This window comes from Amia ocellicauda, chromosome 19 (assembly GCF_036373705.1).
Source record: "Amia ocellicauda isolate fAmiCal2 chromosome 19, fAmiCal2.hap1, whole genome shotgun sequence".
Taxonomy (NCBI): domain Eukaryota; kingdom Metazoa; phylum Chordata; class Actinopteri; order Amiiformes; family Amiidae; genus Amia; species Amia ocellicauda.
Window position 1 is genome coordinate 26680175 of NC_089868.1, and position 13588 is coordinate 26693762.

The 13588-nt window shown below is 43.9% G+C and overlaps 1 protein-coding gene across 1 annotated transcript in view; it reads left to right on the forward strand.

Annotated features, from left to right (window-relative positions):
• Positions 1-12414: 12414 nt before the first annotated feature.
• The window catches only part of LOC136714412 (UDP-N-acetylglucosamine transporter), a gene marked incomplete in the record, with an annotated part of 9213 nt that continues 8039 nt past the window's right edge, over positions 12415-13588 (forward strand). Inside the window, 1 exon segment of the mRNA XM_066691912.1 lies at positions 12415-13288. Within this exon segment, the coding sequence (XP_066548009.1) occupies positions 13277-13288 (12 nt within the window).

The following is a 13588-nucleotide window of genomic DNA, read 5'->3' on the forward strand; positions in this document are numbered from 1 at the left end:
CACCGGCCTGAGGTTTCACTTTTCTGCAGCTCTTTTATGCCGTATTTGTGTATGTGTAGCTCTACCACTTCTCTACTGATTTACTCACGCAATCCATTCTTCACGCGGTTGAGAAGCACGCAGAACCACCGGCCTGTGGCGACTCGCAAGTACAAAGACGTGGACAGTCAATCATTTGTGAACCGGCCAGGCGCTACCGGCCGAGGGGTGAGGGGCCGTGTGCGCCTGTGGGGGGGACGGGTCGGGTGTCCGAGACACACTGCAAGAGCAGGAAGGAGCACTTCTACAACGCGACACAACACCGTGCACTAACGCCACCCCTCGGCACACTACAACACCACAGAATGTCAAAAACTAACCATACACTAATGCACAAAGTACACTAACCACACGCTACTGCACAATGTCTACACTAACTACACACTACTGCACAATGTCTAACTACACGCTACTGCACAAAGTACACTAACCACACGCTACTGCACAATGTCTACACTAACTACACACTACTGCACATTGTCTACTCTAACCACACACTACTGCACAATGTCTACACTAACTACACGCTACTGCACAAAGTACACTAACCACACGCTACTGCACAATGTCTACACTAACTACACACTACTGCACAGTGTCTACTCTAACCACACACTACTGCACAATGTCTACACTAACTACACACTACTGCACAGTGTCTACTCTAACCACACACTACTGCACAATGTCTACACTAACTACACACTACTGCACAGTGTCTACTCTAACCACACACTACTGCACAATGTCTACACTAACTACACGCTACTGCACAAAGTACACTAACCACACGCTACTGCACAATGTCTACACTAACTACACACTACTGCACAGTGTCTACTCTAACCACACACTACTGCACAATGTCTAACTACACGCTACTGCACAATGTCTAACTACACACTACTGCACAGTGTCTACTCTAACCACACACTACTGCACAATGTCTACACTAACTACACACTACTGCACAGTGTCTACTCTAACCACACACTACTGCACAATGTCTACACTAAATACACACTACTGCACAGTGTCTACTCTAACCACACACTACTGCACAATGTCTACACTAACTACACACTACTGCACAGTGTCTACTCTAACCACACACTACTGCACAATGTCTACACTAACTACACACTACTGCACAGTGTCTACTCTAACCACACACTACTGCACAATGTCTACACTAACTACACACTACTGCACAGTCTACTCTAACCACACACTACTGCACAATGTCTACACTAACTACACACTACTGCACAAAGTACACTAACCACACGCTACTGCACAGTCTACTCTAACCACACACTACTGCACAATGTCTACACTAACTACACACTACTGCACAAAGTACACTAACCACACGCTACTGCACAATGTCTACTCTAACTACACGCTACTGCACAATGTCTACACTAACTACACACTACTGCACAATGTCTACACTAACCACACACTACTGCACAGTGTCTACTCTAACCACACACTACTGCACAAAGTACACTAACCACACACTACTGCACAATGTCTACACTAACTACACACTACTGCACAGTGTCTACTCTAACCACACACTACTGCACAATGTCTACACTAACTACACACTACTGCACAGTGTCTACTCTAACCACACACTACTGCACAAAGTACACTAACCACACACTACTGCACAATGTCTACACTAACCACATACTACTGCACAGTCTACTCTAACCACACACTACTGCACAATGTCTACTCCAACCACACACTACTGCACAATGTCTACACTAACCACACACTACTGCACAATGTCTACACTAACTACACGCTACTGCACATTGTCTACTCTAACCACACACTACTGCACAATGTCTACACTAACTACACGCTACTGCACATTGTCTACTCTAACCACACACTACTGCACAATGTCTACACTAACTACACGCTACTGCACAAAGTACACTAACCACACACTACTGCACAATGTCTACACTAACCACACGCTACTGCACAATGTCTACACTAACTACACACTACTGCACAGTGTCTACTCTAACCACACACTACTGCACAATGTCTACACTAACTACACACTACTGCACATTGTCTACTCTAACCACACACTACTGCACAATGTCTACACTAACTACACACTACTGCACAGTGTCTACTCTAACCACACACTACTGCACAATGTCTACACTAACTACACGCTACTGCACAAAGTACACTAACCACACGCTACTGCACAATGTCTACACTAACTACACACTACTGCACAGTGTCTACTCTAACCACACACTACTGCACAATGTCTACACTAACTACACACTACTGCACAGTGTCTACTCTAACCACACACTACTGCACAATGTCTACACTAACTACACACTACTGCACATTGTCTACTCTAACCACACACTACTGCACAATGTCTACACTATCTACACGCTACTGCACATTGTCTACTCTAACCACACACTACTGCACAATGTCTACACTAACTACATGCTACTGCACAAAGTACACTAACCACACGCTACTGCACAATGTCTACACTAACTACACACTACTGCACAGTGTCTACTCTAACCACACACTACTGCACAATGTCTACACTAACTACACGCTACTGCACAAAGTACACTAACCACACGCTACTGCACAATGTCTACACTAACTACACACTACTGCACAGTGTCTACTCTAACCACACACTACTGCACAATGTCTACACTAATTACACACTACTGCACAGTGTCTACTCTAACCACACACTACTGCACAATGTCTACACTAACTACACGCTACTGCACAAAGTACACTAACCACACGCTACTGCACAATGTCTACACTAACTACACACTACTGCACAGTGTCTACTCTAACCACACACTACTGCACAATGTCTACACTAACTACACACTACTGCACAGTGTCTACTCTAACCACACACTACTGCACAATGTCTACACTAACTACACGCTACTGCACATTGTCTACTCTAACCACACACTACTGCACAATGTCTACACTAACTACACGCTACTGCACAAAGTACACTAACCACACGCTACTGCACAATGTCTACACTAACTACACACTACTGCACAGTGTCTACTCTAACCACACACTACTGCACAATGTCTACACTAACTACACGCTACTGCACAATGTCTACACTAACTACACACTACTGCACAGTGTCTACACTAACTACACACTACTGCACAGTGTCTACTCTAACCACACACTACTGCACAATGTCTACACTAACTACACGCTACTGCACATTGTCTACTCTAACCACACACTACTGCACAATGTCTACACTAACTACACGCTACTGCACAAAGTACACTAACCACACGCTACTGCACAATGTCTACACTAACTACACACTACTGCACAGTGTCTACTCTAACCACACACTACTGCACAATGTCTACACTAACTACACGCTACTGCACATTGTCTACTCTAACCACACACTACTGCACAATGTCTACACTAACTACACGCTACTGCACAAAGTACACTAACCACACGCTACTGCACAATGTCTACACTAACTACACACTACTGCACAGTGTCTACTCTAACCACACACTACTGCACAATGTCTACACTAACTACACACTACTGCACAGTGTCTACTCTAACCACACACTACTGCACAATGTCTACACTAACTACACACTACTGCACATTGTCTACTCTAACCACACACTACTGCACAATGTCTACACTAACTACACACTACTGCACAGTGTCTACTCTAACCACACACTACTGCACAATGTCTACACTAACTACACGCTACTGCACAAAGTACACTAACCACACGCTACTGCACAATGTCTACACTAACTACACACTACTGCACAGTGTCTACTCTAACCACACACTACTGCACAATGTCTACACTAACTACACACTACTGCACAGTGTCTACTCTAACCACACACTACTGCACAATGTCTACACTAACTACACACTACTGCACATTGTCTACTCTAACCACACACTACTGCACAATGTCTACACTAACTACACGCTACTGCACATTGTCTACTCTAACCACACACTACTGCACAATGTCTACACTAACTACATGCTACTGCACAAAGTACACTAACCACACGCTACTGCACAATGTCTACACTAACTACACACTACTGCACAGTGTCTACTCTAACCACACACTACTGCACAATGTCTACACTAACTACACACTACTGCACAGTGTCTACTCTAACCACACACTACTGCACAATGTCTACACTAACTACACGCTACTGCACAAAGTACACTAACCACACGCTACTGCACAATGTCTACACTAACTACACACTACTGCACAGTGTCTACTCTAACCACACACTACTGCACAATGTCTACACTAATTACACACTACTGCACAGTGTCTACTCTAACCACACACTACTGCACAATGTCTACACTAACTACACGCTACTGCACAAAGTACACTAACCACACGCTACTGCACAATGTCTACACTAACTACACACTACTGCACAGTGTCTACTCTAACCACACACTACTGCACAATGTCTACACTAACTACACACTACTGCACAGTGTCTACTCTAACCACACACTACTGCACAATGTCTACACTAACTACACGCTACTGCACATTGTCTACTCTAACCACACACTACTGCACAATGTCTACACTAACTACACGCTACTGCACAAAGTACACTAACCACACGCTACTGCACAATGTCTACACTAACTACACACTACTGCACAGTGTCTACTCTAACCACACACTACTGCACAATGTCTACACTAACTACACACTACTGCACAGTGTCTACTCTAACCACACACTACTGCACAATGTCTACACTAACTACACACTACTGCACATTGTCTACTCTAACCACACACTACTGCACAATGTCTACACTAACTACACGCTACTGCACATTGTCTACTCTAACCACACACTACTGCACAATGTCTACACTAACTACATGCTACTGCACAAAGTACACTAACCACACGCTACTGCACAATGTCTACACTAACTACACACTACTGCACAGTGTCTACTCTAACCACACACTACTGCACAATGTCTACACTAACTACACACTACTGCACAGTGTCTACTCTAACCACACACTACTGCACAATGTCTACACTAACTACACGCTACTGCACAAAGTACACTAACCACACGCTACTGCACAATGTCTACACTAACTACACACTACTGCACAGTGTCTACTCTAACCACACACTACTGCACAATGTCTACACTAACTACACACTACTGCACAGTGTCTACTCTAACCACACACTACTGCACAATGTCTACACTAACTACACACTACTGCACATTGTCTACTCTAACCACACACTACTGCACAATGTCTACACTAACTACACGCTACTGCACATTGTCTACTCTAACCACACACTACTGCACAATGTCTACACTAACTACATGCTACTGCACAAAGTACACTAACCACACGCTACTACACAATGTCTACACTAACTACACACTACTGCACAGTGTCTACTCTAACCACACACTACTGCACAATGTCTACACTAACTACACGCTACTGCACAAAGTACACTAACCACACGCTACTGCACAATGTCTACACTAACTACACACTACTGCACAGTGTCTACTCTAACCACACACTACTGCACAATGTCTACACTAATTACACACTACTGCACAGTGTCTACTCTAACCACACACTACTGCACAATGTCTACACTAACTACACGCTACTGCACAAAGTACACTAACCACACGCTACTGCACAATGTCTACACTAACTACACACTACTGCACAGTGTCTACTCTAACCACACACTACTGCACAATGTCTACACTAACTACACACTACTGCACAGTGTCTACTCTAACCACACACTACTGCACAATGTCTACACTAACTACACGCTACTGCACATTGTCTACTCTAACCACACACTACTGCACAATGTCTACACTAACTACACGCTACTGCACAAAGTACACTAACCACACGCTACTGCACAATGTCTACACTAACTACACACTACTGCACAGTGTCTACTCTAACCACACACTACTGCACAATGTCTACACTAACTACACGCTACTGCACAATGTCTACACTAACTACACACTACTGCACAGTGTCTACTCTAACCACACACTACTGCACAATGTCTACACTAACTACACACTACTGCACAGTGTCTACTCTAACCACACACTACTGCACAATGTCTACACTAACTACACGCTACTGCACATTGTCTACTCTAACCACACACTACTGCACAATGTCTACACTAACTACACGCTACTGCACAAAGTACACTAACCACACGCTACTGCACAATGTCTACACTAACTACACACTACTGCACAGTGTCTACTCTAACCACACACTACTGCACAATGTCTACACTAACTACACGCTACTGCACATTGTCTACTCTAACCACACACTACTGCACAATGTCTACACTAACTACACGCTACTGCACAAAGTACACTAACCACACGCTACTGCACAATGTCTACACTAACTACACACTACTGCACAGTGTCTACTCTAACCACACACTACTGCACAATGTCTACACTAACTACACACTACTGCACAGTGTCTACTCTAACCACACACTACTGCACAATGTCTACACTAACTACACACTACTGCACATTGTCTACTCTAACCACACACTACTGCACAATGTCTACACTAACTACACACTACTGCACAGTGTCTACTCTAACCACACACTACTGCACAATGTCTACACTAACTACACGCTACTGCACAAAGTACACTAACCACACGCTACTGCACAATGTCTACACTAACTACACACTACTGCACAGTGTCTACTCTAACCACACACTACTGCACAATGTCTACACTAACTACACACTACTGCACAGTGTCTACTCTAACCACACACTACTGCACAATGTCTACACTAACTACACACTACTGCACATTGTCTACTCTAACCACACACTACTGCACAATGTCTACACTAACTACACGCTACTGCACATTGTCTACTCTAACCACACACTACTGCACAATGTCTACACTAACTACATGCTACTGCACAAAGTACACTAACCACACGCTACTGCACAATGTCTACACTAACTACACACTACTGCACAGTGTCTACTCTAACCACACACTACTGCACAATGTCTACACTAACTACACACTACTGCACAGTGTCTACTCTAACCACACACTACTGCACAATGTCTACACTAACTACACGCTACTGCACAAAGTACACTAACCACACGCTACTGCACAATGTCTACACTAACTACACACTACTGCACAGTGTCTACTCTAACCACACACTACTGCACAATGTCTACACTAATTACACACTACTGCACAGTGTCTACTCTAACCACACACTACTGCACAATGTCTACACTAACTACACGCTACTGCACAAAGTACACTAACCACACGCTACTGCACAATGTCTACACTAACTACACACTACTGCACAGTGTCTACTCTAACCACACACTACTGCACAATGTCTACACTAACTACACACTACTGCACAGTGTCTACTCTAACCACACACTACTGCACAATGTCTACACTAACTACACGCTACTGCACATTGTCTACTCTAACCACACACTACTGCACAATGTCTACACTAACTACACGCTACTGCACAAAGTACACTAACCACACGCTACTGCACAATGTCTACACTAACTACACACTACTGCACAGTGTCTACTCTAACCACACACTACTGCACAATGTCTACACTAACTACACACTACTGCACAGTGTCTACTCTAACCACACACTACTGCACAATGTCTACACTAACTACACACTACTGCACATTGTCTACTCTAACCACACACTACTGCACAATGTCTACACTAACTACACGCTACTGCACATTGTCTACTCTAACCACACACTACTGCACAATGTCTACACTAACTACATGCTACTGCACAAAGTACACTAACCACACGCTACTGCACAATGTCTACACTAACTACACACTACTGCACAGTGTCTACTCTAACCACACACTACTGCACAATGTCTACACTAACTACACACTACTGCACAGTGTCTACTCTAACCACACACTACTGCACAATGTCTACACTAACTACACGCTACTGCACAAAGTACACTAACCACACGCTACTGCACAATGTCTACACTAACTACACACTACTGCACAGTGTCTACTCTAACCACACACTACTGCACAATGTCTACACTAATTACACACTACTGCACAGTGTCTACTCTAACCACACACTACTGCACAATGTCTACACTAACTACACGCTACTGCACAAAGTACACTAACCACACGCTACTGCACAATGTCTACACTAACTACACACTACTGCACAGTGTCTACTCTAACCACACACTACTGCACAATGTCTACACTAACTACACACTACTGCACAGTGTCTACTCTAACCACACACTACTGCACAATGTCTACACTAACTACACGCTACTGCACATTGTCTACTCTAACCACACACTACTGCACAATGTCTACACTAACTACACGCTACTGCACAAAGTACACTAACCACACGCTACTGCACAATGTCTACACTAACTACACACTACTGCACAGTGTCTACTCTAACCACACACTACTGCACAATGTCTACACTAACTACACGCTACTGCACAATGTCTACACTAACTACACACTACTGCACAGTGTCTACTCTAACCACACACTACTGCACAATGTCTACACTAACTACACACTACTGCACAGTGTCTACTCTAACCACACACTACTGCACAATGTCTACACTAACTACACGCTACTGCACATTGTCTACTCTAACCACACACTACTGCACAATGTCTACACTAACTACACGCTACTGCACATTGTCTACTCTAACCACACACTACTGCACAATGTCTACACTAACTACACGCTACTGCACAAAGTACACTAACCACACGCTACTGCACAATGTCTACACTAACTACACGCTACTGCACATTGTCTACTCTAACCACACACTACTGCACAATGTCTACACTAACTACACGCTACTGCACAAAGTACACTAACCACACGCTACTGCACAATGTCTACACTAACTACACACTACTGCACAGTGTCTACTCTAACCACACACTACTGCACAATGTCTACACTAACTACACACTACTGCACAGTGTCTACTCTAACCACACACTACTGCACAATGTCTACACTAACTACACACTACTGCACATTGTCTACTCTAACCACACACTACTGCACAATGTCTACACTAACTACACACTACTGCACAGTGTCTACTCTAACCACACACTACTGCACAATGTCTACACTAACTACACGCTACTGCACAAAGTACACTAACCACACGCTACTGCACAATGTCTACACTAACTACACACTACTGCACAGTGTCTACTCTAACCACACACTACTGCACAATGTCTACACTAACTACACACTACTGCACAGTGTCTACTCTAACCACACACTACTGCACAATGTCTACACTAACTACACACTACTGCACATTGTCTACTCTAACCACACACTACTGCACAATGTCTACACTAACTACACGCTACTGCACATTGTCTACTCTAACCACACACTACTGCACAATGTCTACACTAACTACATGCTACTGCACAAAGTACACTAACCACACGCTACTGCACAATGTCTACACTAACTACACACTACTGCACAGTGTCTACTCTAACCACACACTACTGCACAATGTCTACACTAACTACACACTACTGCACAGTGTCTACTCTAACCACACACTACTGCACAATGTCTACACTAACTACACGCTACTGCACAAAGTACACTAACCACACGCTACTGCACAATGTCTACACTAACTACACACTACTGCACAGTGTCTACTCTAACCACACACTACTGCACAATGTCTACACTAATTACACACTACTGCACAGTGTCTACTCTAACCACACACTACTGCACAATGTCTACACTAACTACACGCTACTGCACAAAGTACACTAACCACACGCTACTGCACAATGTCTACACTAACTACACACTACTGCACAGTGTCTACTCTAACCACACACTACTGCACAATGTCTACACTAACTACACACTACTGCACAGTGTCTACTCTAACCACACACTACTGCACAATGTCTACACTAACTACACGCTACTGCACATTGTCTACTCTAACCACACACTACTGCACAATGTCTACACTAACTACACGCTACTGCACAAAGTACACTAACCACACGCTACTGCACAATGTCTACACTAACTACACACTACTGCACAGTGTCTACTCTAACCACACACTACTGCACAATGTCTACACTAACTACACGCTACTGCACAATGTCTACACTAACTACACACTACTGCACAGTGTCTACTCTAACCACACACTACTGCACAATGTCTACACTAACTACACACTACTGCACAGTGTCTACTCTAACCACACACTACTGCACAATGTCTACACTAACTACACGCTACTGCACATTGTCTACTCTAACCACACACTACTGCACAATGTCTACACTAACTACACGCTACTGCACAAAGTACACTAACCACACGCTACTGCACAATGTCTACACTAACTACACACTACTGCACAGTGTCTACTCTAACCACACACTACTGCACAATGTCTACACTAACTACACGCTACTGCACATTGTCTACTCTAACCACACACTACTGCACAATGTCTACACTAACTACACGCTACTGCACAAAGTACACTAACCACACGCTACTGCACAATGTCTACACTAACTACACACTACTGCACAGTGTCTACTCTAACCACACACTACTGCACAATGTCTACACTAACTACACACTACTGCACAGTGTCTACTCTAACCACACACTACTGCACAATGTCTACACTAACTACACGCTACTGCACAAAGTACACTAACCACACGCTACTGCACAATGTCTACACTAACTACACACTACTGCACAGTGTCTACTCTAACCACACACTACTGCACAATGTCTACACTAACTACACACTACTGCACAGTGTCTACTCTAACCACACACTACTGCACAATGTCTACACTAACTACACGCTACTGCACATTGTCTACTCTAACCACACACTACTGCACAATGTCTGCACTAACTACACGCTACTGCACATTGTCTACTCTAACCACACACTACTGCACAATGTCTACACTAACTACACGCTACTGCACAAAGTACACTAACCACACGCTACTGCACAATGTCTACACTAACTACACACTACTGCACAGTGTCTACTCTAACCACACACTACTGCACAATGTCTACACTAACTACACACTACTGCACAGTGTCTACTCTAACCACACACTACTGCACAATGTCTACACTAACTACACGCTACTGCACAAAGTACACTAACCACACGCTACTGCACAATGTCTACACTAACTACACACTACTGCACAGTGTCTACTCTAACCACACACTACTGCACAATGTCTACACTAACTACACACTACTGCACAGTGTCTACTCTAACCACACACTACTGCACAATGTCTACACTAACTACACGCTACTGCACAAAGTACACTAACCACACGCTACTGCACAATGTCTACACTAACTACACACTACTGCACAGTGTCTACTCTAACCACACACTACTGCACAATGTCTACACTAACTACATGCTACTGCACAATGTCTACACTAACTACACACTACTGCATAAAGTACACTAACCACACGCTACTGCACAAAGTACACTAACCACACGCTACTGCACAATGTCTACTCTAACCACATACTACTGCACAATGTCTACACTAACTACACGCTACTGCACAATGTCTACACTAACTACACACTACTGCACAGTGTCTACTCTAAGCACACACTACTGCACAATGTCTACACTAACTACACACTACTGCACAGTGTCTACTCTAACCACACACTACTGCACAATGTCTACACTAACTACACGCTACTGCACATTGTCTACTCTAACCACACACTACTGCACAATGTCTACACTAACTACACGCTACTGCACAAAGTACACTAACCACACACTACTGCACAATGTCTACACTAACTACACACTACTGCACAAAGTACACTAACCACACGCTACTGCACAATGTCTACACTAACCACACGCTACTGCACAGTGTCTACTCTAACCACACACTACTGCACAATGTCTACACTAACTACACGCTACTGCACAAAGTACACTAACCACACGCTACTGCACAATGTCTACACTAACTACACACTACTGCACAAAGTACACTAACCACACGCTACTGCACAATGTCTACACTAACTACACACTACTGCACAGTGTCTACTCTAACCACACACTACTGCACAATGTCTACACTAACTACACGCTACTGCACAAAGTACACTAACCACACGCTACTGCACAATGTCTACACTAACTACACACTACTGCACAGTGTCTACTCTAACCACACACTACTGCACAATGTCTACACTAACTACACACTACTGCACAAAGTAAACTAACCACACGCTACTGCACAGTCTACTCTAACCACACACTACTGCACAGTGTCTACTCTAACCACACACTACTGCACAATGTCTACACTAACTACACACTACTGCACAAAGTACACTAACCACACGCTACTGCACAAAGTACACTAACCACACGCTACTGCACAATGTCTACTCTAACCACACACTACTGCACAATGTCTACACTAACTACACGCTACTGCACAATGTCTACACTAACTACACGCTACTGCACAATGTCTACACTAACCACACACTACTACACAGTGTCTACACTAACCACACACTACTGCACAGTGTCTACTCTAACCACACACTACTGCACAATGTCTACACTAACTACACACTACTGCACAAAGTACACTAACCACACGCTACTGCACAATGTCTACACTAACCACACTATATCCTATTGGTTGGTTCCCTCCCTCCACCTTTCCCCCGAAACAAGTTCGTTTTAGGAGGTTTTCAAGGTCGAGGGAAACACAAACACGCTGGGATTGACTGGCATTCCTGTCAAATGTGTTAATTTTTAATCTCGCCCTGTCCAGCTGCCCCCTGTCCCACTAAGACAACACACACACTCATCAGAAGGGACCGGGTGCTGAGAGCAGAGAGTGGCATGGGGACCAGGGTAAGGACAGACTAATGTGGACAGGGCACTGAGCTGGACGCTGCTCTGATATTATACGAGCACAACAGCCCGTGGGCAATATATGCTATAGGGGCCGGCCAGGGCAGGGGACTGCTTTACCAGCGCGAATTCAAGGGCCAGGGAAATGGACAGAGAGGAAATAAAGCAGATTCAATGCGGGGTGATGTTTCCATGTGCCTGAAATGGTGTCTTTGAAATAAAGTGTGTTATTAATAATAATAGATTACTACTCCTACTAATTATCATTATTATGAATTATAAGAGTGGTTGGTATTAATA